Raw genomic sequence first — 26,744 nt, 5'->3', positions numbered from 1 at the left:
ATAGCTTAAACCCCCCCCCCCAGTTATCCCCGATTCTTTCCCTCAATGCAATCCTATGGGCGAAAAGCCGAAACGCAGTTTGAGCCGCGCGGTTGACCCGATTTTTAAAAAAATATTGCACGTGAACCACAGCACGCAGAGAGGTGAGAGTGGTCTCAAAATGACCCCCATCCACGACTCTCTGTGCACAAGAATTTCCAGAACGATAGCTTCAAAAACAACGTAGTTATGCGCGATTATTTGCCGCAATGCAATCCTATGGCGAAATGTTTTCAAGATGGCGACCGGAGCGCTCCGCCTGAACTCGGAGCTCCGAAAAATGGTCGCTTCTCTTCGCCTTGCTTCTAGGGGGTCCGCGGTCCGCTCCTACTCCGCCTCTGGGTAAGGCGGAGCAGGCCAATCCGCTACTGCTTCTACGCTCCTAATCGGAGCGGAGCACATCCCTAGTTATGATTACAAAAATAATTGGTTTATGAGCTCTCTGGAATGTTAATGTATCTTTCCTCTGACATTCTTTCAATCAACAAAAATGCATCCTGCAGCTAACCAAATGTAGTTTAAAGCGAGTGGCATTGCCAGTTTTAGCAAAGCCCTCGGTAAATGCTGAGTTCCCTGTGCAGAATTTAGCAAAGTCAAGCAAGCTACAAAATAATTCCCATGCTAGGTGAGTAGTGTTGGTTAATATTTATTTATTTACTTATTTATTAAATTTATATACCGCCCCACAGCCGAAGCTCTCTGGACGGTTTACAAAAGTTTAAAAAGTGAACATTAAAAAGTATACAAAATTTAAAACCATCAAAAATATAAAAACAACAGTATAAAACAACAGTATCCATTTAATCAACAACAGTTCTGGGGTCCATTAAAAACAAACAAACTTAGCATATGTTGTTAAATGCTGTTAAATGCAAACTTTTTCTCCAACAACTAAAAACACTGGCTGGTGAATAGCTCAACACATACATGGATATTCAGATAGAAACAGCAACAGAGGAGCAGGGGAGAAGGGAAACTGCTTCTTTCAACTTCACCAAAAAAGCTGCTAGTATTTGAAGAAATTATACAACACGTCCATTCTCACAATTACTCCTTCCCTCTCTCCTGCCCACGTTATTTTGTTTCATTGCCTGTCTTGCAACAGCCAGCCTGAACTAAATGGGCAAGGATATGAAAAGGGAAATTCTAAATAAATTACACATGGCCAAATGCCCATTTATAGTAATGGATACATCTGCATGATGATTGAAAACAAATATAATGAATAGAAAGCAAGTGACAAGTGTGAATGGGCTGTTAAATACAGGATTCAAAATTGTACTGCAAGAAAAAGGGAAGGCTGAGTAACTTTAGAGAGCAGCAGGTGGATCCAGGGCAGCCTTCCCCTACCAAGCACACTCTAGATCAGTGGTTCTTAACCATTTTTACTCCAGTCCCCCCTTTCACCATTGTTCAGAATATAATTCCCCCTTCCCAAGATAGTCTAACTCAAAAGGTGCATTCCAAATAATATGCATATAATATTGAAAATCTTTTATTTTTTTCTATATTAGTCCCATTTAAAGGGGTAACGTAAAGCATGGCCCCTTTTACATTCTCAGCTCCCATGCTTTGCATTGACCTTTTAAATGGGAAGCTTGAAACTTCTAGAATTGCAAGGGAGGGAGGGAAAAGAGAGTAAAGGCCTGGCTTTTGCAGACGACATGACACTTTTCTGGGACATTTTTAATAACATGTGTAGGAAGACATAATCTACAGGATATCATACTTTGCTGAATAGTGGTCTCAATTCCCCCCCCCCGAACCCTAAAATCCCCCTGGGGGGAATTCCCCCCTTGTTGAGAACCTATGCTCTAGATGGTTTAGACTACAACTCTCGTGGTGCCTGACTGCTGGGGCTGATGGGAGTTGTAGTCCAAAACATCTGGAAGGCACCAGGTGACTTAGAAGCTTTTAAGAAGAAGAAATGGAAAGGCTTGAAGAAAAGTGCCATTGAAGGTGAAGGTTTTAGCCCTAGCAAATGAATGGATTGATACAGAGTTGAGTGGAGTGACAAGTGCCCAGGGTTTAGTCACCACAGTGAAATGCCAGTTCCCGAAGGAGAAACACAATGTTTAGAAAACAAGAATGGAGGAATAACATTCAATAGTATAATGCTCTTTATGGTCTCTTTAGGAGTGTTCAGTAAGATACTCTCATTTCTTGTTAGTTTACATTAGTTATTCCAGTGTGGTGTAGTAATGGATGGAGTATTACACCTAGCATATCTGGTCTCCACCCTTCACTCAGCCATGAAGTTCACTATGTGATCTTGGGCCTGTCACTGTGGCCTTAGCTAGACCGTCCCTGCCTGCTCCAGGGATCCCCTGTGTGTCATTTACATGAACAGGGATGACCCCGGGACGATCCCGGGATAAACCTTAGGTCTAGCTAAGGCCATTCTCTCAGCCTAATGAACCTCATAGGATTATTGCAAGGATAAAATGTTTATGAGTGGTGCATCCTGGATGAAAAGAGAGATAAAAATAATAATAAAACGAATAAATTTCTGTAGCTTTATCTATTATAAATAAATAAATAAATAAATAAATAAAGGAACCCACAGTGACCTACATGGTCTTCCTCCTCTCTACTTTATTTTCAAAAGAACCCTCTGAAGTAGGTTGGGGTGAAAGTCAGTGACTGACCCAGTGAGTTTCGTGGTTGAATGGGGGCTAGAATATGGATCTCCCAAGTCTTAGTCCAACACTCTAACCACTACACCAGACTGGCTCTTTTGCCAGTCAGTAATTGTAGATTTTGTTTTTATTTGTGTGTTTTGATCTGTTAGTGTTCTGTAGATATAGTGCTTCACAGCTTGGACTGAAGTGATAACTAAACATGCTCCTCTTGGTGCAACGAGTAACAAGAAAACCTGAACCACTTATGTCACATACTGCTGGAATTGATTTGTGCATTAAGTATTTGCTAATAGAAAGGATGGCATTTAATGACTTACATATTCCATGAGGCCTACCTTGATTGTGGCAGTCTGTGATCATTATTATGTTTTTACAATGATAGCTATGTAACTTCCACTGATGTTTAATTGCATTCTACAACAGGATATTCCTTCTTGAGTACACACAGTACACTCTTTCCACAAGCTTACACATTACCTTCTCCAATAAACTAACATTTAGGCCATTTCTACACCTGCCTTTTCTCCAGGGATCATCCCTGTGCATGCAAATGACACACAGGGGATCCTGGGAGTATGCAGGGCCGATCCCTCCATTTTCCTGAGATAATCCTTAGGTGTAGAAAGGGCCTTAAACACCTGTTCATAAAAGGACTAAAATCACTGTGTTAAGAGCAGGAGCACTCCAGCCCTGCCCCTCTCCCATATTACATTTGCCACCCTCAACTCATGAAGGATGAGAATCTGAAGAGGAGAGCCTCCTGTATGCTGAACAATCCTTGTTCTGGCTTGCATAGAGACCCTCATGACAAATCAATTTATACTTCAAATATTCCTCCTTCACTATCTACACATTCACTCGACAGAGACTCTTTTAAAATTCCATCATGGCCCCATGGGCCTCTCCAGTAATCCCTCCAATTCCTCACAGCCACTTTTATAATCCCCCCAGTTGGTCTTTGTCATCTCCCACCAATGTTCTCCAAGGTTGAAGAGTTCAAGTATTTCTTTAACCATTAAAATGATGACTGGCTCTACACAGGCAACCTGCTGAATTTCATTCTTCCCCAGTGAACAATCTTTGAATACTTATCACCATTCTAACTGCCCCAGTACAGATTTGTAGGGTCATTCCTAGAGTCTCCTGCTCAATGTTCTGATGTCAGCCTGTGTGATATTTGTTCTGACTGTGACCTTCCCCCTCCTCTTTCAATCTGCCCCATTCAATTCAGTCATAGCTTTCTCTGTATCAGCCCACCATCTTCTTCCCCACAAGGCAGCAGCTCCACTTTTAATTCCATCTGATCCCTTGTCATTCAGCTTATTTTCCATATTCTCCCCTCTTGTCACTCAGCTTGCCTACTGTGCTACCAGTAAACTCCACTTTCTCATCCAGCTCACCTCGATATACTCTTTCTTTGCAACCATTTCCCAGAGCTGCCTCTGAGTGACTGCATTCACTCCACATGGGGCATTTATTATTCTGGCTTACTCCCATCCCCCCATTCTATTCAGCAGCCACATCTCTGTGCTTTGCCTCCAAGAGCCTTGATAATATCCACCCCCACCCCTGGCTCCACTGTCATTCCACTTGGAGTCCCTGTCCTGGTTGTTCTGCTGCCCTAGTATGCCTATTGCCATTCCTCTTTGGGAATACCCATTTTGTTGTGTCACACTGGGCACTGTCATACTGCTGCACTCTGGACCCTGTTATTTAACTGTCAATTTACTTTTCATGCTGTTCCACTTCCATTCTACTCTGCCATCACATCGACACATCTAATCTGGACACAGTATCATTCCATACCATCATTTTCACCTAGACAATATCATCCCACATCATTCTTTCTCTGGACACTGTGATTCCACTGTCATTTTGCTTTTCAATTTGTTTCCATTACAGGGACTATAATTCAGCTCTGGACACAACTATTGGACTTTGGACACCACTACTACATTTTTGGTCCTCATTCTAACCCTTCCTTAGACCAGTCCTTGTTATTTCTTCAGTGTAGCCCACTCCTTCTTCCTCATCCCATTTCTCTCTCTCTTTCTGACACAAACACACACACACCATCGTTGAGCATCCCTCTGGGTTCCTTATATCCTACTGACAACGACCATGGCTCAGTTACAGCTGACCTGCCTTCTCTTTCTTCTGCACTGCAGTTCTGATGTATTTTTTTAAAAGCCCATTCATGTCTATTGTCATTCAGTTGCGTTCCTTTTCCTTTCAGAAATTATTCTGGATGGGCTAATCTTACTTTCAGATAGTCATTCAATTTTCTGTCATTGGTCTTAAAACGTTCCAGCGCAAAAGGGAAGATGATTTTTTTAAAACAACAACAACAACAACAAAACAATCCCCCCCAACAAACCCCAAACCACACGCACGCACCAAACATCTGACTGCAAATTTACGCCACCAGGCATTCCCCTATCGCGACAAAGAAATGAAAGCAGCCGAAGCTCCTTTCGCCACGAGCAGGCAGAGAAAACAGTGTAAAAATGATCCCCTTTCAAATCCTTTCGCCCTCCTACTGACGTTAACTTGGGGAGGAGAGAGAGAGAGAGAGAGAGAGAGAGAGAGAGAGAGAGAGAGAGAGAGAGAGAGAGAGAGAGAATCACAGGCTTCCGGAATCACTTGCTATTGCAGGCTGATTGCATCTCTCTCCAGCCATGAAAATGCAACCACAGTCCTAAACCAGAGAACCCCTAGATTTTGGGCAAAGAGAATAAACAAGGTGTTAATTGCAGCCTCGCTGAGAAAATTGCTATTGTTCCCGACAGTGGAAGGCGGCACTTTGAAAGCGGAGAGCTGTGATGTTTTCCCTTGGAGCGCCAGATCATTTAAATCTGCATCGCGGTAGCGAACTGACAGCTCTTGGGGCTGCGACAGAGGGCTTCACGCTTTAAAAGCGAAGACCGAAGGCGGGAGTGGAGGGAGGAAGGGGGGGGGGGGAGAGATCAAAGGCTGCGCTTGCTCCTCTTTCCTGCGCGCGCCCCTTCTCTTGCTCAGCCTCCGAGTTTCTCTCACAGCCAGCCACATTGGTGTGGGAACCGAAGCTGGAAAAACCTCCCAGACGCAGAAAAAGACCGGGTTGTTGTGGGCAGGGGAGGGGAGGAGAGGGGAGACGTGCTTGGGATTGAGTAGCTGTGACGTACAACCTCGCACCGCGGCGGCGGGCCCACTTGCCGGAGCCGAGAGGGAAGCCTGCCTCGCGCACTCTCTCTCTCTCTCTCTCTCTCTCTCTCTCTCAAACACACACACACACAGCACGCGGGCACAGTGGGAAAAGGCGCGGAGAGGCCACTGTAGCACAGCGCGCGGTGCTTGCGCTTAGAGCCTGCGCTTTTCGAGGAGGGGGAAAGGAGAGGAGCGAGGCGCTCGAGCCCGCGCGCGTGCTGGCGAGCGCAGGGCGCACTTGCCACAGGGGAGAGCGCGAGAGAGCAGCGTGCACTCTCTCACACACACGCGCGCGCGCGCGCGCACACACACACACACACACACACACAGGAGAAGGGACAAGGCGCACACTAGAGCGCACACACACACATCCCCGTTCTTTCTCCCACACGCGCGCACGCACGCACACACACACACACATACACACAGAGGCGCGCGCACACACAAACTCACACACACACACACTCGCTCTTCCCGCGCTCACCCAGAGCCTCCTCACTCTCCCTTCCCTCGTTCTTTCGCGGAGTCCTGCCTCTTCCCTCAGCGTTCGACAGCCTTGGCCAAGGATAGAGATAGAGATATTGACACCCACTGCCTCAGTCGCTGTCCTTCCCTCAGGTACTGGAGAGCCCGGGGGAGGGAGGAAGAGGAAGAGGAGGAGGAGGAGGAGAGGAACGAGAGCAAGCAGATTGACAACAACCACCAAGAGCCAAAGCCCGCCAACAAATCTGCAATAGGGCAGCCGGATCTCTTTGAGTTCGTCTCATCTCTTTCGCCTGGTCTGTCTTTGCTGTTGGGTTAGACTTTATTTTCAAGTAAAACAAAACAAGAAAACCTCTGCTGTTAAGCCAGGTCCATTTTATCCCCCACCCCCTTCTTTCCTGCAGTCAGTCAGTTTCTTTCTTTCTTTCGTTCTTTCTTTCTTCCTTCCTTTCTGGTTTGGGGCTTTTTCTCCCCCTCCCCCCCCCCTTTTACGTTTGGTTGGATTTTGTGGATCTGGAAGCAACCCTTTGCTTGTGCTGAGCCTCCACCTCCTCTTCTGCGGTTTAATCCCCCCCAGCCACCCGCGCTCCTCTTCTGCTTTGATTTTGAATGCGAGCCGAGGAAAATGGGCAACGGTGCTTCCGCCAGAAGGGGAATCTCTCCGTGCCTGTTTTTGGGACGTGTGTCTGTCGTGCTAGGATCTTCTTAGAGAAATAGCCTGCCTGCTTTCGGAGTGGAAGGTAAGGCTCGTGCGTGAGAGGTGGGGAAGGGTATTCAACTTAGGGTGGCGGGCAGGAAGGTTAGGCTGTTGCTGGAGGAGAGCGGCGGGGGGCGGGCAGGTGGGAGAGGCACGACACGACACGCCATCCGACGGGACCCTGCATCCGGTGCTACTTGGGCTATCGGAAAGTTAGAGAAGTCTCCTTGGCCAGTGGGCAAATCATTGCCAGACAAAACGCTCGAAGAATCTTCCCTCCCTAAGGAGGTCGGTGCACGATCGGGGTAATTTTATTGAGAGGGGAGGAAGAGGGGGGATTCTGAGGTTAATAGGAAGTTTAAGGGAAGTCTGTGGGTCTTCTGTTGTGGAGCTGATCAGTGGAGTGATGGCGCCGTCTAGGTTCGATTAAACTACAGTGTCACCTAGGAGTGTGGGGTGGGGGGAGGATGGGAGGAAGGATGCAGGATGCTTTTCGATGGGAAAAGATTTAGTCCCCGATGGGCAACCGTAGATCTTTTGGGATCAGTATTTCAAAAGCAGCCTCCCCACCCCCCCATCTACCCCTAGCTCCTTCTGAGCCCTCTGCTTCTGATACGAGCAAGAACTTCTCAGCATTGGCATCTGCTACATCGGCACCCGAAATACTCTCCTCTCTTATCTTATCCTGTGTGTCCGAAAGATTTCCCTAATGTTGACGGAGGATGGATTGCCTCTTTCCTATTCAAACAGAGAAGACAAAACGCTGTCCCCTTGACCAAGCTTCTTAATGAAGAGCAGCCTAGCTCTGCAGACGTTTGCACGTCGTTCTTTTTTTTCCTGGGATGTAAATTTCCTCAGGCTTTCATTATTGTCTTAAACAACACAAATTCACTCCCTTCCAATGTTAAGATAGATCCACTTTCACTGGCGGAATTCCTAATTTAGTGCTTCTATGGCACATTGTCTTTCAATGCCTTAGACCCTCCCGAATAATACTGCGCAGAGCTGCAATGCCTGCAAAGTGCTCCAGCAACATTTGTAAAGAGTAGATAATTATTTGCAGGATTTACCCATAAACAAGTTTCTCACTTCTCAGCCTTAAAATGACTGATCTCAGCCTAGTTTTGCAAAGAAGCCATTTCTTGTTGTTTATGATGTTCAGCAAAGAGAAAAATCTAATGGCTTGGGCAGTTCCTTGGGGAGCTGATGATTTGCCACTACTATACCTTCACTCCTCCTCCCCACCTTTCTCTATCTCTCCTTAAAACTACAGATTTAAAGAGAATTAACAGTCAATGTTGCTTCCCCCTCTCAATGTTTAGAGCCTGCAATTTATAATCTGGGAAGCACAAAATCTCTTTGAGGAAACTGAATCCTCTGATTTGTTCAGCATTACGCAATTGGGGGTGGGAGATGCCTGGTCATTCAGAGCGGAGATGAAAAAGCCAGAGAGAGCGAGAGACACTAGTGTCAAAAACTCAGTAACTCTTTATATGTTTGTCTCTACACAAACAATGGAAAAGGCTACCAGTGGCAACGACATCACATCATTTTAAATATTAAGTTGGCATTGCTTTTATCATGTATCTTCCTAATGTAGAGTACAAAGATTGCTAAAGGCTAAACAACTTAATGAATATTAATGCTGAAAATGTGAAATATTATAAGCAAGTAGAGGTTGTAGGTACAGAGAGGACTAATGGACGAATGCAACTGCTGCATTTTGAGATGGAACTGGTAAAGACAAGAGGTGGCAATTTCTTTCATCAACTATCCCATTAAAAAAAAAGCAACTCCAGAAGCAAATGGCAAGATACAACCATGATACTGAATCCAGGTCTATTTCAGTGGGAAGTTGTAGAACAGAAATTCTGCCTAGCCCCACCTTTGGTTACATGGATTAGAGATCCACTTCCCAGAAGGCTGAACCACACAAAAATGGTAGTATTCAAAATTCTGATTTTTAGTTCTGCTGATAGCCAGAAAAAAGTTCCTGCCATTCAACTAGCTATATTTCTTCTGAAGATATACTTCCAATGTATTAATAGGTTGCTGAATCTTGATGTTTCTCCCCAAATTTTCTTTTTAAGTGGAATTTTCATATAACCAGGTTGCTACTTCAATGGGTTGCAGCCATATGTGAGATAATGTCACATCTGTAGTAAATAATAATTTGTGCATCTTTTAAAATCATGACTGTAATTCACCAGAATTATTTCTAAAACCAAATAGAAAAGATATTGCATAACAACAGCTGTTCCCAGTTTTTTTCCTCTTGCATGTGAAATTATTATATGGAAATGCTCTTTTGCTTTAAAATAAATTAATATTCCTTTTGTGATCTGTCAAATAAATACAATTGGACTTTAATTTGGTTAAAAGTATCAGGTCCTGCCAAGCTGAATATGTGCTAAACAAGAGGAGGCATTCCAATTAATAACGTAACAAATGTTATTTTTAAAATTTTGGATATGGAGAATTTGACAGCTGGGCTGGCCACATGGTGGCACTGTTCACACAGCATCTAACATTTACTTATGTTATAATTTAAGAAAAAAATTACCTGTCCTTTAAGGGGGGGGGATATATACACATTCTGACTGGAATCTTGAAAACATCTGGCTGAAATTTTGGAAGGAGTTTGATTTTCATTGCATTCGATCTGCATTTCCTTTCCTTTCCTTCTCTGTAGGCCAAATGACATAGGATGAAGGCTGTTCGTAATTTGCTGATTTATATATTTTCCACCTATCTACTGGTTATGTTTGGATTTAATGCTGCCCAAGACTTCTGGTGTTCAACGCTGGTGAAGGGGGTCATTTATGGATCATATTCTGTAAGCGAAATGTTTCCCAAAAACTTTACAAACTGCACTTGGACACTGGAAAACCCAGATCCAACCAAATATAGTATTTACCTGAAATTTTCCAAAAAGGACTTCACCTGCTCTAACTTTTCCCTGCTGGCTTATCAATTTGATCATTTTTCCCATGAAAAAATTAAGGATCTCTTAAAGAATAATCATTCTATAATGCAGCTGTGTGATTCGAAGAATGCTTTTGTATTTCTTCAATATGACAAGAATTTCATTCAGATACGCCGGGTCTACCCCTTCAATTTCATAGGATTATACAAAAAGGAAGATGATCAGAAATCTTTCTTTGAATTTTTGGTGTTGAACAAGGTGAGCACAAGCCAGTTTGGTTGCCATGTATTATGCACTTGGCTGGAGAGCTGCTTGAAATCTGAGAACGGGAGAACCGAGTCCTGTGGAATCATGTATACAAAATGCACCTGCCCCCAGCATTTGGGAGAATGGGGGGGAGACGACCATTCCCTGGTGTTGCTCAATAATGTAGTCCTGCCACTCAATGAGCAGACGGAAGGCTGCCTCACCCAAGAGCTGCAAACCACCCAAGTCTGCAATCTCACCAGGGAAGCCAAGAGGCCACCGAAGGAAGGTAGGTGCTCGTCTTCAGGAGGGCTCAGTTGTCTTACAGTCCTTTCTGGTTCTTGATTCCACTGATATGTAAGTCTGAGTTGCACTCCACACCAGCTGCCTGCATGAAAGGATTTCTGAAGGTCTACAGACACTCATCCTCTGGATTCCTTCCAAGTGGGAGGATTTAATTTTTTTCCTTATTTAATCTGATATCAAAGCATATATATATATATATATATATATATTCCATTAAAGAGTTTCCTAATATTTTACTGAGGACATCTGGTTTTGTTCTCAGGCCTGCTTAGAATAATGCTGACAGGTTGGGAGCAAAGTTATTGTCTCTCTTGTTCTTCTTGCAACCACCCAGCTACCATATGCTTATTCACTGTGATCCTGTTGCTTTGGCTTTGCAAGGAAGATATTTCCAAAGGCATGTGGGTAACCTGAACAAAGTTCAAAAGGTCCAGATTGGCCCTCATGATCCCAGAGGCTGAGGGGTGGAGAAAACAATCTGAACTACATTCAAGTCCGTAGCTTAAATATTGTTGGTATAACAGGATAAAGGTTCAAACTTTAGTACCTACCATCAGCATTAGATTAGTGTTGCCAGGAAGAAAAAAGTTTTAAAATAAAGCTCCTTGTGAAATATACTTTGAGGGATGTTGAAGTAAGGAAGTCTGTATTATGGAAGTTTGGTGATCTGTACGTAGGGTGATTTTGTAACCCTAGGTCAGGTTTTAGGCAGCACACACAGTGGAGAAATTCAGAAAGTTAATGTTTAGTCCGCAGAGAGACTCACAAGAAGACCAGCTGCTACTTCTATTTACCCCCAGGCAGGAAAAGTTCCAAAAGAGGTGGTGGTCTCAAAATGAAATATGGTGATATGGAGGTTGTATTTTAATAGCATTGGTTGCTGCATTCTTTTCTTTTCTTTTCCTTTTAAAAGAAGCAGACACCTGGGTCACAGAAGACCTTGAGACTATCACCAAGACACTTCTTAGGTGCCACCTATGTAATCACATTTTTAAGAGTCATTCAGTCACTTCTCTCTTTTCTCATGCCTTTTAACCCTGACTGCTCATGGAAAGGTGCAAAGTGAAAGAGAATGTAGATGTACTAAAACCTTGGGGGAAACAAACACCGGGATCTGAAAGCTACATAGAGTGAAATGTTAGCAGTATGGAATTAGGAACGTAAATGTAGAAATGTTGTTATTCAGAGATATGATTATAGAAAATGCTAAAATGTAAAATGATATGGTGCATAGATTTATTTTATGTAATATGATTAACAAAAAATCACAAAAGAGAAGGCTAGGTCTTCTCTGTAAAGTTAAGTTGGGCATTTGGAACCAGTGTGTGTGTGTGTGTGTGTGCGTGTGTGTTTGAGATGAGGAAGAGAGAATTTTCTCCCATATCCAGGCATAGCTCTCGGCTGAAGAGAGAGGAATTAATGCAGGAAATGTTTTCTCTCTCCCTGGTTTCTACATGGTCACAAAGCTCTCTGTCTATGGGAAGGCAGAGCCAAGCTCCCGGTCTCCCTAATAGAAGTTGCCTTTGTAAAGGAATGCAAAATTGACACGTTGTTCTGTGAGGATTTTCTTTAAGGGCAGCCAAGGCTGAGTGGTGTGGGAGAAGAAAAGCTGATGCTGCTCAAACTGCTGTGCTGCCAAAGATACTCTTAGGGTTGGGGGCAGGGGGAGAATAGCTTAGCTAGATTCAGACTAAAGGAGGGTGCAACTTAGTGGCCTCTGTTGAGGGGGAGGACAGGTGGGGAAGGGACATATTTAGAGTAAAACAGTAAGGGAGTAAGACTTATTTTGATTTCCAGCAGGTCAGTATTTTTCCATATATACTCTACAGCTGGGGAAGAAGACTACAAAGCGATTTTAAATTACTCAAATGCTTGTTTCTTGTAAAGATCCCATAGAAGCCCTTGTAACGGCAGGGATGGTATTTAACATCATTTACAGCTAATTAATGTCCCTTAGAATAAGAAATTTCCCCCCAAATTGTGATGCTTGAAGCTGACTGTTAAGACAATTAAACCGCAGAAAGTGTCTGAGAGATGTGGGAACCCATTAGCATTTGAAGGCTGTAATTGTTTTTGGGAACAGTTGCGGGCTTTAACCCATTCCTGATGGCAACAGGAAAACCACAGTCTTTCTTCCACCCTCATCATTCCCTAAAGGCCAGTTTTCATAGAAAAGCAACAGCTGGCAGGCCAGTTTTCTGTTTAACACAATTGGAGGTGGGTGGGTGGATTTACAGACAGCTTGTTGGTTGTGTTTGTGATGGATGCATTAAGATAGTCCTGGGATTGATGGAGACTGTGACTAATGGGGCTGCTTGGTTTCTTTGTTAGCTTATAATTGAAGTTAAATGGAAGTTACCACAAATACAAGTTTTAGGAGTTTTACTCTCATTGGGAAAAACATTGGAAAGTGGTTTGGTAGTATTTGGAATTCCACAGTGTAGATGAAGCTCCTGAGAGTAAGATTATTGCTTCCCAGCCTTCTTGCATTTTATAGTTTAAAATTTTATAAAGTCGTACTCAAGAGCTCTGATACCAATTCTTTGGAGCATTGTGTATGCACCCAAAATAATCCGTTAAGTTGTCATATGTGGATATAAGGCAAATGGAAATTTCTTCAAAGCAAAGCATATCTTTCAGAGAGAAGGACATCTGGCAATCTGAGGCCTTAGCTAGACTGAAGGTTTATCCCGGGATTGTCCCGGGGTCATCCCTGTTCATGTAAATGACACACAGGATATCCTGGGAGCAGGCAGGGATGACCCCAGGATGACCCCGGGATAAACCTTAGGTCTAGCTAAGGCCTGAGTATTCATATACCAGAAGAAGTCAGACCTAAGTGGAAAGTTTTCTGAGCTAGTCTGACAGCTAACACACTTTGGCAAATTGGGGCTTATCACCCCCACAGAGCTTTAGATGGAGCAGTCATTCATTGAATGGAGAGGCCATGCAGCAAAAGCATTTATAGTGTCATTTCTCAGCCGCTGTATTTGGGGAGCAATTAAATTTTAATTGCAAAAAGATGCCATTCCTCTTGTATTTGCCTCTCTCAACATCCATTCCAACTAAGCCACAGGATACTTAGGAAATGAAGATGTGTGGGTGACAATTATGTTTGCTAAAGACATGTTTCTACCTTTTTCTTTTCTTTTTTAAGGTAGGTGGAAATTGTGACTCAGTGCTGATGGTAATGTACCTAGCAGAATAGAGAGGGAGAGCTGGTAAAAAATGGGTTTTATTGCATGTTTTAAAACATGGAAGTACTAGCCTGTAGCAAACGAACCTCAGTTTCATTTTTAATTGTATATTATTTGCACTGAATTCTATTTTTCATTAATAATGATCTCATGATGTTATACCACATTAACACAAAGCTTCCATATACTTTTCCAGATAATAAAACATTAATTCTATCTTGTTCACTGAAGTAAATAGGTTTATTTTATATGAGTTTAGAACCTGAAGAAATATACCTTGTCATAATTGTGTATTTTGTATATTTGAATTTTATTAATAAAACTTGAATATATTGCAGTGTATTTTATCAACTTATAAAATTCAAGTTTTAATGAAAAGTGTACTGTTCTGTCCAGTGTGTGTGTGTGTGTGTGTGTGTGTGCGTATATATATATATATATGTTTTTACAGGGATTTCAGAAATATACAATAGATAATTTAAGGATTGATATGATAGCACTCTTCAATTACTTAAAAGGCTGTCACACAGAGGAGGGCCAGGATCTCTTCTCGATCCTCCCAGAGTGCAGGACACAGAATAACGGGCTCAAGTTAAAGGACGCCAGATTCCAGCTGGACATCAGGAAAAACTTCCTGACTGTTAGAGCAGTACGACAGTGGAATCAGTTACCTAGGGAGGTTGTGGGCTCTCCCACACTAAAGGCATTCAAGAGGCAGCTGGACAACCATCTGTCAGGGATGCTTTAGGGTGGATTCCTGCATTGAGCAGGGGGTTGGACTCGATGGCCTTGTAGACCCCTTCCAACTCTGCTATTCTATGATTCTATGATAAGTGCACTGGGTTAAGTGCCACATCATGCTAACATACGTCCACCGCCACAACAGGACTTTGTCACTCTCTCCTCCTCCATGCAGCCCTCAGGGCCACCCAAAAATCTGCTTTGGAGGGATTCTCCAGCTGCCAGAGGTGATTTTGTGGGTGCATGAGGGGGAAGGATAGTTGCCCTTGCCCCAGTTCCTCTGAGGACATTAGTTCAATCAGCAGAATTGGAGCCAACCCATTATGTTTATGTACATAACATATATGTTCACATTACTCAGTAGGGGCAAAATCCAAGGCCTTAGCTAGACCTAAGGTTTATCCTGGGATCGTCCCTGCCTGCTCCTGGGATATCCTGTGTGTCATTTACATGAACAGGAATGAACCCAGGATAAATTTAATCATTCATTTAATTTGATGTAAGTTCCCTTTTTATTTATGAGCCTGCTAAACTAAATTTGTTTATGGACTGCTCTTTCACTGAGCAGTTCAGCTCCAGCTAGTCTGTGTATCACTGACTGCAGCAGGGCTACTTCCACTATTGCTTCCTTGTGATGAAAGGTAAGGTGGGAAGGCCCCTCTCCTCTCCTTTGTTGCTCTTTGGCAGCAACTGATTGGTGGAATTTCATCTTTCAAAAAAGAGGTGGGGGAAAGAATGTAGTCCTGGTACATCTGTGCAGATGCAGGTAGATCAGAGGCGGAAGAGACAAAATTCTTAGGTGTGCTACTGTATTACTTGCAATACCTGACAAACAATAACTGATGTACATTTATTAAATCTATTTTGAATAGCATGACATGGTCAGAACAGAACTGTGGATATTGTAAGAAAGTTTTTTAAAAGCAAAATTCCTGTTTTGAGTCATGAGTAAGGTCTAGTTCTATTCCATGTTTTTGATTTATTAAATAAAATCCTCTAATCCTCTTCAGCACTTCACTTCTACAGAGCGATGATGGGCATCTGGTGAAGTGGGCTTTAGTTCACAAAAGCTTATGTCACAATAAATTTGCTAGGGCATCAACCAATCTGTCCTTTGTATGTTTGTAGTTCCAGTGTAAGCACAGCTCTCTGTGAATAAGAGCAGAACTGTCATAGTGAGGGGATTGGGCAGTAGGGGAATCCCATATATGGAGCAAGGCATGCAGAACTATTGTTATTATTATTGTTATCATCATCATTTATGTTTCTCAAGATACTCAAGCCAACTTGCAACAAAATTAATACTTACAAAATTTAAAACATCCACTAAAATACAACTACCTCATAAAACAACTAAAACATTAGTGACAACCATCAAGTATTCAACTGATGCATTAAAGAGCCTGTTATGTGCCATCAAATGCCTGGGAATAGAGAAAAGTTTTAACCTGGTGCCAAAAAGATGGCAGTGTTGGCCCCAGGCAAGCCTAACTGGGGAGAGCATTCCACAATCGGGGCTACCACTGAATAGGCCCTCTTCCTTCTCCCCATTCTCCAAACTTCCCTTGGAAGAGGAACCTGGAAGAGAGCCTCAGATGTTCATTAGAGGGTATGGGTATGTTCATACAAGGAGAGGCACTCCATCAGATAGTTGTTGTTTGAACCCCCTGTGCTGCTTCAGCAACTTATTTCTGCTTTATTCCCCCCCACCCTTTTGTGTGATCCTAGCCAAGCATAGATCCTGGCCTATGGCTGAATTCCAACATTACATCAGTTGACATTTGATCATGCAATGGGACTTTCCCCTCCTATCTTCATCCCTGCAGCCCTCTGTGTTCCACAAAATCTGTTCCAGAGGATCCCTCTGGGGCAGATATTGAGTGTGGTTGGGATCTGCAGGATGAGGGGCAATCACACACACACACACACACACACACACACACACACACACACACACACACACTTTTACTGACAGAAGCTGTTCTTTTGGCAGGAGGGGTTAATTGGATACCACATTATGTTTCCTCTCATCGTTGTTTCTCAGAGTGAAAAAATACTTCTAAAGTCTTGGCGTCCCTGCAGCTGTTTACTATTGGCCATTATTTCATTGACAGAATGTTCAAAAATTTGAGTGAGCATTTCTTTATGCTGACTACAGGAAAATGCAGCAGATTTATGGAATAAGTTTAATCACCATTAATTCAATATGATTTTACTAAGAACAGAAAAGAGAATGAATAGTCAATTTAATTCAATGCTGCCATAAATGTGAATATTTAGGGATGATCTATTAAATTTATAAATCACTACATGGAGAAATATTACATATATTTATTAATAGGCTGTTAGGAATGCAACATATGAATATTTTAATTATTTCTTTATCAATTGATAAGGGCTTCTCAGATTTAATAACAACTTTGCATTCTTATCTTAAGTGTCTCTTGTACAGGGCATTGGAATCATGTGTTTGATCATGAACCAAAAAGCTTGCCCTACAAGAGATTATAATTAGGTTTTTAGTAAAAAGTGATTCACTGTATTTTTGCATACTTCTTTTGTGGTATAGCTTAGAATGAAATTGGCTCCCTGCTCAAAAACATACTGGTTACCTTTCCAGTATCTATTTGTCTGTCTGTCTATCAATCATCTAACAATGCTTATAGGTTACCTATAAGACAAAAGAGCCCTCTACACAACTGAAATCCAATTAATAACTTAATAATAATAATAAGCCAAACAATTGGACTAAAATCAACTAAATCACTAAAACATTTTTCATCATGCAGCTTCATAAAACTCATCAAAGGTCAGTGAGAATCAGTTGTATTTAGGGCTCTTCTGAAGGACTGCAAAGCATGTTGCCACCACTGAAAAAGCCCTATCCCTTATGCCTGATTTTTCTCAAAGGTGAGCAAACAGGAATGGCTGTAACCACCAGTGACCTCAATGACTATTCAGTTTTTGCTTGTCTTGTCACTATAGCCTGAGTATGATAAGAGCTGCTGCATAATTCTTTTGGGCTAGTAGAGTTAACTGTAGTGCATTCAAGGTTGCAACATTTTAGGTAAGTTGGAAAAAGCTCAAGTTGATTCCTTCGAAAGAATGTAAAAATGTTGCAATGACTAAATAAGAAAATGGTGGCTTCATTTAGTTCCCAGTTCACATATACAGTTTTATAACATGTGCATAGAACTGCCATTGAATTCCTTAGGCAATTGCACATATTGAATGACAGTACAGTAATCTATAAAAAGTATTTCTTCATTTCTTTTGTATTGAGTTTTTGAATTACTTTTATATTCTCCCAAGTTATTTTTAATATTATCATCCAGAAATATCAGCATTGCAGTGCTCAGTTTTCAGTTTTAATTTGTACTAGAATGATCTGTTTAACATTTCAATATACAGAAAGTAATTTATTCAGAGAAGACTTCTTTCTTCCAGGGGAATTAATTTTTATTAAGCTTATTCAGTCATACTCCACGGGCTCTATCAAAGCATCCACATTCAAAGTTGTTGTGGCTCTTTAAATTTCAAACTGAAGTTTAGCTGTTCCTCTGTAAGTCTACATTAATTGCAATAAAATAAAGGTCACAGTAGTATTCCACTGGGCATTATTTGTATTTACTGTTAACAATAAATATAAAACAAGGTGGAGTAAGCCATTATACAAGTAGGAAAGTGCAAATTTACAAACTATACATTAGTGATTTATGAATATAGTAGCAATTACACTTTTATGCTTTCTTGTTTTTAATGTAACAATTTTGAATGGAAATGTAGTAGGGAATTACATTTCCGATTAAAATTGTTAGTTAAATGGGCATGGCTACTGGATTAAATTTTCCCTCCCTCCCCCTGTAGCCCATGGGGAGTTGGGGAACCCTCTGGAGATTTTGGGATGGGGGCTGCAGGAGGCAGGAGGGGAAGGGAAACTCCAGTTGCACAAGTAGAAGTCTACTCACATTACATTGGATTTAGCCCATAATATCCTCCAGTGGAAGGATGTGCGGGAATTTGCTATATTAGAATAGGGGTGGTGAACACTCTGGCACCTTTTGGTGATTAGCATGCCTGGAGGACCTGCTCCTAGGGGGCTGTGTGGCTCCCATGTCAGGATATGGTTTGTGTTTGGAAACCATCCTGCCTCACCTACTCTGCGCTGTGAGTCTTTGGGTGGGGGTGACATGGGACAGTCTCCCCACACTTAAGAAGTGTCACTGAAGGAAGGGCCCAGGTTTACCCAACTGGCTTTGGAGAGTGGATCACCCATAATGCCAGGCAAGTGGCCTGAAGGAAGGACATTGATTCCTGCACCTTCACATGCTGATCCAGGGAGGGGTGAAGCTACCTTATTGTTAAATAAAGAGGCCCTAGATTATTCGCAAGCTCCAGTGTCTGTGTCTTTATTCTATGCTTGCTTCTGCACTTGCAACATTGGATTTAGCCCATAATATCTGCATAGAGTGTAGGTACGTTTTTCAATTTATTATTATGATAGTTACCACAGAACTACAACTACTTATAAGCTAAAGGATTCAACCTCCTTCTTCAGGATTTTCAATTTTTGTATTGTTGCGTCTGTGAGACATATGTTTCTGGGTGCACACAGAAGCTATTCCATCTAACAGATCTATACATCCATCTTTCGTGCATGTAAGTTGGTACAGAAACCCATTCTATGTGGGTAAGCTGACCAACAGGTACTGATTGTGAGTTTGAATCAGTGAGATTTAAGCTGCAATCCTATACACAGTTATCTTGGAGTAAGACCCACTGAACTCAGCGAGGCTTATTCTGAATAGAAATATATAGGATTGCACTGTACATGTGCACATACAACCCAATCAGTGCAATACACATTACTCCTACAGACTTGGATGAAGATGTGCATTCCCATTCATCTTGATTTGGATGACAATGGATCTCATGTGTTCAGTGGGATTTATGCAAGTGCAAGACCCAGTGCAAAACCCTTTCTTGCACTTCACTGATTCCATTTGGGTTCATATCACAAGAGAGTAATTGGATAAATAATTGATACTTTTCTGAAAATGGTTAGTCTATGACAGATCTCCTGTCTATTTATAGTTTAAAGAGTTTATTTAGATCAGGAACATTGGTGCTTGTTGGAAGAAGAATAAACCATTTCTCCCCTAAACTATTTTCCCAATGAAAACCCCAGTCCTACAAAGGTACTATTAGCCCAATAGAGAAAGTGCAAAATTGATCACTAGTTTGTCTAGTTTGGCCCTACATGTGTAGGATATGCAAACAGTGAAATGGTTCAGCAAGTTTACACTCAAGCGGTGATAACTTGCAACAAGTAATGCCAAAGGAAAAACAAACAAACATAGCATGATTATTTTGAATAGACTTAAACTTTAGAAGATCTAGAGTTATGGTATTTCCATTTTTATAATTCTGTTTTTACTTTGTTAATTTTTTTTAATATTAAGATTGTCCAGGAGAATGCCCTAGTGTATTTTGGCCTTGCTCAGTGGTACCAAAATGGATAATTAAGTTTGTTAACATACTAACCTTGAGGGTTGAATCCAATGGTGTCATTCTGCTAACAGCTTTGATCAGCAGAACCAAGATGGGGCAATTTCCCCTCCCCCATGCAGCCTCCCATGCATCCCCAAATCTGCTCCAGAGATCTGGGAAAGCCTCTTGAGCACATTTTCAGGCAGTGTGGAGGGCTGCAGGGTGTGTGGAGAGAGGGAGAAAGTCATGTTGTACTGGCAGACATCTGCTACTGTGATGTTGGATTTAACCCAATGTATTCTGCTTTTGTGTAAGGTAAGTATTAAAACTGTTAAGGGATTATTATTATTGATTTTCTAAATGCTTTCCCATTGAAATCTCCAACAGGAAAGAAATATATAAGATTATCTGCCATGTATAGAAGTGAGGGGGGAAATCATGCTACATGCCTGTTTCTTACTTGTGGTATCTCAGCCAAGCTCTACTATGGCTGCAATAGCTCCTGGCATTGAGAGACATGATAAGAAATCTCTGCTGAATCCTACCCTGGAAATTCGAAGGAGGGGAGGCAGCCAAACAAAAATATTCAGGATCAGTTAAGACTTGCAGAGAAAAGATAAGACAGCAAAAAAAGAAAGAAAAGAAAAGAAAGTTTATATGCTAGCTCAAGGGGTTACGATAATAATAAGGGCTTTCATATTAAAATGTGGAGACAGGGAGGGAAGACTGTGAATGGGAAAGGGATAAATTAACTGTGATTTAAACGAGAGACAAAGGAAATGATTAGGACAATGGAAGTGGGAAAATATGACATATGGTGGGCTAATATATCAATAGACTTATTTATGGTGGTCACTGATGTTTTAGTAGATTTATGGGGTGGTTGTATTATAATGGATAATTGTTGTAGCTGCTTTTAATTTTGTATGTTTTAATTTTATTGTACATTGACATGAGTATTTTTTAAGAAAAGCATCTAAGAAGTCAATAATAATAATAATAATCTAAAAAGTATCATTTCACCATATAAGAACTTGCCATTTAAAAAGATGGAAATGTATTTAAAATATATTTTCTTTGGGTGGTTTTAAAAAAGGGAAATAAGTTCTATAAAGCAGAGGATCTAAAATATTTGGCATTCATGTCTAAAGAACCATGCTTGTGAGGCTATGAAATGATGGGAGAGCTGATACTGGAAAGTGACAGTTTTCCCATGATAAATGGAATGCTGGTGGACCATTGATATAGACACTTGTAGGCATAAATATATATATATATACACTTTGACAACAAAATTATCTTTACAGGATACAATATCTACCAAAAAACATTGCAACCTTTTAATGAAATTGTATACTGAAATCTCCTTTCCTCCTTTCTATGACCAGATGTGTCCAAGATATCATATGTAAAAATTTAAAAAAGCATTTTGAAATGTAATGATAAGTAAAGATGGGGAAATGATCCGTTTTAGGAGAGAGGACAGTGTAATGGGCTACCTGTTGTAAATGGTACTATATATGGATAATTGTTCTATAGGTTTTTGCTTAATTGTGCAGCATCCTGTAGAGATGACCCATAGAGGGGCAGCTCAACTGAAATGAAAAATCTGAACTGTCAGTATTGCTTGCTGTCCTTGAGACAAGCTCTTCTGAAAAGACCAATGATTCAGAACAGAAGAGACTTGTTGAAAGATTTTGATATCATTGCCATCCTTGAGTTTATTGCATGTTATGTCAGAGGAGTTTAACCCTTATTGTTTCAATTGATGAGCTGCATAATTTTATGTAGCAAATCTGAATTGGACTATCTTTCTGGAGTAGCATAGGCTACCTATGATTGACTAATTGTCAGATTAACAGTCTGTGAAAGCGTGATTTATAATTTGAAAAATCTATTTACTGTTGGCTGTAGTCCACTTACTATTGTCAGGTACACTTTAAGCTGGATTCCTGCACTGAGCAGGGGGTTGGAATCAATGGCTTTGTAGGCCCCTTCCAGTTCTGCTATTCTACGATTCTACACACACAGTTATCTCAACTATTGAGATTTTAAGTGTGTGTAAACAGTGGCTGGATTGCACCTAGCTGCATTTTTGACAAATTTCATCAGTTAAATGATGTGATCAAAGTAAATTCCTATAACATTTACTTGTTGCGTGGTTTTATCCTGGTTGTGCTTTTTATACTGTATTTTGTAATTGTGCTTTTAACATGTTGGTTGTTTTATTATGGTTTTAATTTTTGTGAACCGCCCAGAGAGCTTCGGCTATTGGGCGGTATAGAAGTGTAATAAATAAATAAATAAATAAATAAATAAAATTAAATTAAAAAAACAACACCTGAAACATTCTGTTCATCCCAGTTGTGCTTAGTGGCATGTAAAATGACATGTATCTGTATTAGAAGGATGCCTCAATCTAACCTTATATTTTATGAGTATTCCTAAAAAATAAAATAAAAAAATAGACCACACTAATCTGGCAAATCCCCTCTCTCTCTCTCTATATATATATGAGATGGTCAAGTCCCTCAGTGGTAGAATGGACTATATTTTTGATTGCCTAACCCTCCACCCACCCACCCGCCCAGTACCATAAAAAGTAGTATTCTGGGACATTTTGCTCTAATTGTACTGCTTAGGGCTGGCTCGACTATAATGAGACTTTTGAGCCTGTATGAGGTGCTGGAGTGGGAGAAGTGGCAAATTGCGCTGCTCCACACCCCCACCAGGAAGGCTAGCTGCCATTGCCCTGTCACCTCCAACAGGTAGGTCTGGGGAGCCCTGCCAGCCAATTTTTTTTGCTGTAGCATTTGGTGGTGGGGCCCTGTGGAGCAGCAGTCTGCCTGCCCTCCCATTGCCTCCCCCCTCCCGCATATTTACTGCAGCCACAGCTGGACCTTGCAAAAGATCAGCTGACCTTGGCCGAGTTTGAGTGAACTCTCTTGGGATGTGGCTGACCTCTCACGACAGCCCCACAACCAGCAAGGGCAGAAGCAGGAAGGAGTGTGAAGTAGTGCATGTTCTCACTTCAGGTGGCAAGGTGAGTTGGTCTGGGGCTGGCATTTCTTTAAAATACAGCTTTCTTTGAAATACCACAAAATAGCAGATCATTCTTTATTCTTTATTTTTGATCCTTAGATATGTACAGAACACTACGACACACAATTAGGAGTAAATTATATTTTTTACTATAAAAAGTATACATAGTCACATAACTATTCGCTATTAAAAGTAAGTATATTTGAATAATTCTTCCATGTGTCTCTTCTCAAATGATGCCCACCTTATTTTCACTCTGGACAATTTCCACTAGTAGGTAAAAACATGATTTTATTTTGTAAAGCTTTCCCTCAAGCAGATGGCAGGCAATGATAAGTTTTTCAACAAACTATTGTTATTTTTATGCTCTTCATGATTTTAATTTTTGTGAACCACCCAGAGAGCTTCGGCTATTGGGCGGTAGAAAAATGTAATAAATAAATAAATAAATAAATATTGAAGCCACAGTGCATGCCAGACATGTTTCTAATATTGGGGCTGTTGTGACATTTGAACCCAGCCATCAGGGGTTATGCAAGAGTTAAACAAACATCACATAACCTTTGGCTTGTTGTTTAACCATGACATAATGCTACAAGAAGCTGAAGGTTGTTCAACCCTTGCATAACCACTGATGGCTGGGTTCACATGACATGTCAACCCTGATCGGAGGTTGCATATTGAAATCATGCCCAGCATTTGCTGCAGCTCACTGTGGCTTAAACAGCCTAAGGTGACCTCCAACATGTTATGCAAACTGGGTCAACATTTGTGTAAGTACATATTTCAGTTGTTTAAATTGTGTTCAAAGAAGTGCAATAATCTGTTATATAGCTAAGTTTAAGCCATACATTACTCCTTGTGGTGTGGATCAGGTCCTTTTGAGTAGGAATTTGCAAAGTGCAGATTTCTCAAATATCTCTAGTTCTAGGTTCAGTTCCTGGCATTTCAAGGAATTCAGAACTAGGAATGGTCGCTGCATGGAGTTCTGCTGCTCAGAGGTCAGAATAAACCAAGTACTGACACTGAAAAATTTAGTGACAAATTTAACTGCTGGCTTTCTGTCCTAACATGTACTTGGGTTGTAATCCTAAGAAGTCAGCTCAATTGAATTCAATGAGGCTTACATCTGAGCAGACATGCATAGGATTGTAGTGTTAATCAGCTTATGAAAGTTGACTACATTTTGGCATTCTTAATTGTTGGCAAATGTTTTGAAAAGTGCGAAGTCTTTTGATGCTTATGGATAGTAGAATACTACTACTACTACTACTACTACTAATAATAATAATAATAATAATAATAGATCAGCATACAAATTAGAGTAAGAGCATGGAGCTTGGTATTACACTTTGAACTTTGAGAAAGAGGCACTATTCTCATTCATTTTTATTGTGTATAATTGTATTTTCATGTAATAGGTATCCATTTGTCTTATGACCCATGTTGCATTAAGCCAGAGGTGTTGAACATCTTTCAACCCAAGGACTGTTTTCAGAGCTCTTGGGGGACTGCATTCCAGCAAAGAGTGGGGGCAAAGACAAAGGGCAGGGCCAAATAACCATGTATTTTAACTTAAAGCTCGTGCTACTAGTAACTAAACCTTAGGAGAGGCATTTCAACTTTTAATCCATTATTAATTCCAGCACAATGTTGAGAATGCAAAATTGTATCTTTTATTGGATCAACTAGGGCAGGATCCACACTACTGCTTTATAATGGTATTGAAGTGCACCGACAACTGTTGGGTCCCATTGGCACATTCCATATACCATTTTCAAATGGCTTTTTAAGTGTTACATCCTGCTTGGTGTAGAACTGGCCTCAATCTTTAATGACTGGTCCTAGGAATTGCTGTGCCATCAATTACTTGCTTACTTTGGAATGGTTGGGACTGTGAAATGTCACAAACTCATTGGAGGAATGTTATGCTGACCTTATAGGGGTATATTCCTGCATAATTTTCTTTTTTTTAATTGTTGTAAAACTGTTGCCATGCTACGTTTTTCACAAATAGATAGTTTGTGAAAACATGGAACATTTTTAAACAAGTTCTTCAGTGGGCCTGTTTAGACAACATGCTAAGCCATGGTTAGGCCACTAAGCTCTTTGCAGAAAATGCTTAGTAAGCATGTTTAAACCATGGTTATGTAGCTAATATAGTTAGGAATGGTTCCCATGACATAGTAAGTCATGGTTCACACAACACGCTAAGCTATACTATTTAGCTTTAAATGCTTAATCACCATGACTTAGCGTGCCATCTGAACAGGGTCAGTGAAACATACAGAGATAGATTGAGAGAAAGGGACAATTTTCCTCTGCCTCAGTTTGTTCCTCTGGACCAACACAGCTACAAAGCCTTGATCACAAAAATAAACTTGTGTACATTATAACTTATTAATTATTAAATTTGTTTATAATTTTTAAAAACAAACAAACAAACATACAACATCACCAGTAACATGTTTTCTTAAAAGTAAGTCCCATTGAATCTAGTGACAATTATTTTCAAAGAAGGAAGTGCCTAAGGACTAAGACAAATGTTTTGCTTCTGACTGTCTTGTTCTCCTTTTGTAGCAAACAGGTTTTCTGAATAATTTGCTATGAGCAAACATCACATTCTGCTCAGACAATATTTAGAAGGTTTGTGGAGCAACATTCATAAGAAAAACAAAAGCCATTAAAAGGCCACTCACATGGAACAATTTATGTAGAATATTTGCTGGAAAATATCTATCAGTACTATAAATGCAAAGTATAAGGTTTTGAGCAGATGATATATAACATCTGGGAAGACTCAACGCATATATAAAAAGGTTAATAAGGCTTTTGGGGGGGAAATATGAGAAAGACTCTTTTAAGCTCTTTCCACCCCACCCCACTCCTCTTTTGACCAGAAAAAAAGATTAAAAAGGTTAAAAGCCCTATGAAAAGAGACTGAATCAACTGGGCATGTTTAGCCTGGAGAAGAGGAGATTGAGGAGAGACATGATGGCACTCTTCAAATACTTGAAAGGTTGTCACACAGAGGAGGGCCAGGATCTCTTCTCAATCATCCCAGAGTGCAGAACACGGATTCATGGGCTCAAGTTACAGGAAGCCAGATTCCAGCTGGACATCATTTATTTATTTATTTATTTATTTATTACATTTTTATACCGCCCAATAGCCGAAGCTCTCTGGGCGGTTCACAAAAATTAAAATCATCATAAAACAACCAACAAGTTAAAAATACAAATACAAAATACAATATAAAAAGCACAACCAGGATAAAACCATGCAGCAAAATTGATATAAGGTTAAAATACAGAGTTAAAACAGTATAATTTAAATTTAAGTTAAAATTAAGTGTTAAAATACTGAGTGAATAAAAAGGTCTTCAGCTGGCGACGAAAGGAGTACAGTGTAGGCGCCAGGCGGACCTCTCTGGGACCTCTCCGCCAGGCGGACATCAGGAAAAACTTCCTGACTGTTAGAGCACTATGACAATGGAACCAGTTACCTAGGGAGGTTGTGGGCTCTCCCACACTAGAGGCATTCAAGAGGCAGCTGGGCAACCATCTGTCAGGGATGCTTTAGGGTGGATTCCAGCATCGAGCGGGGAGTTGGACTCGATGGCCTTATAGGCCCCTTCCAACTCTACTATTCTATGATTCTATGATTACTGGCCACGATATTCTCCCACAAATGAATCTTTTTGAAATGTGCTTTGAAAGATGTGGGATTTTGTATTTACAGTTATTTTT

General features: G+C 40.9%; 1 protein-coding gene across 6 annotated transcripts in view; it reads left to right on the top strand.

Moving 5' to 3' along the window:
* The first annotated feature begins 6,934 nt into the window (after positions 1–6,934).
* The window catches only part of ADGRB3 (adhesion G protein-coupled receptor B3), a 545,908-nt gene continuing 526,098 nt past the window's right edge, over positions 6,935–26,744 (top strand). For 2 of the 6 annotated variants that reach the window (XM_063125010.1, XM_063125008.1), the window contains exons 1-2: positions 6,935–7,090; positions 9,740–10,508. In XM_063125010.1, the coding sequence (XP_062981080.1) occupies positions 9,755–10,508 (754 nt within the window). In that variant the 5' untranslated portion in view covers positions 6,935–7,090; positions 9,740–9,754. Of the gene's footprint in view, positions 7,091–8,921; positions 8,989–9,739; positions 10,509–20,059; positions 20,269–26,744 lie in introns of those variants that run through there. The other 4 variants (XM_063125014.1, XM_063125011.1, XM_063125009.1 and 1 more) reach the window with 3 other exon arrangements.

The sequence above is a fragment of the Elgaria multicarinata genome, chromosome 4 (genome assembly GCF_023053635.1).
Source record: "Elgaria multicarinata webbii isolate HBS135686 ecotype San Diego chromosome 4, rElgMul1.1.pri, whole genome shotgun sequence".
NCBI classification, from domain to species: Eukaryota; Metazoa; Chordata; class Lepidosauria; order Squamata; family Anguidae; genus Elgaria; species Elgaria multicarinata.
Note: the sequence above shows the minus strand (reverse complement) of the source record. Positions and strands in the feature narration are given on the sequence as shown.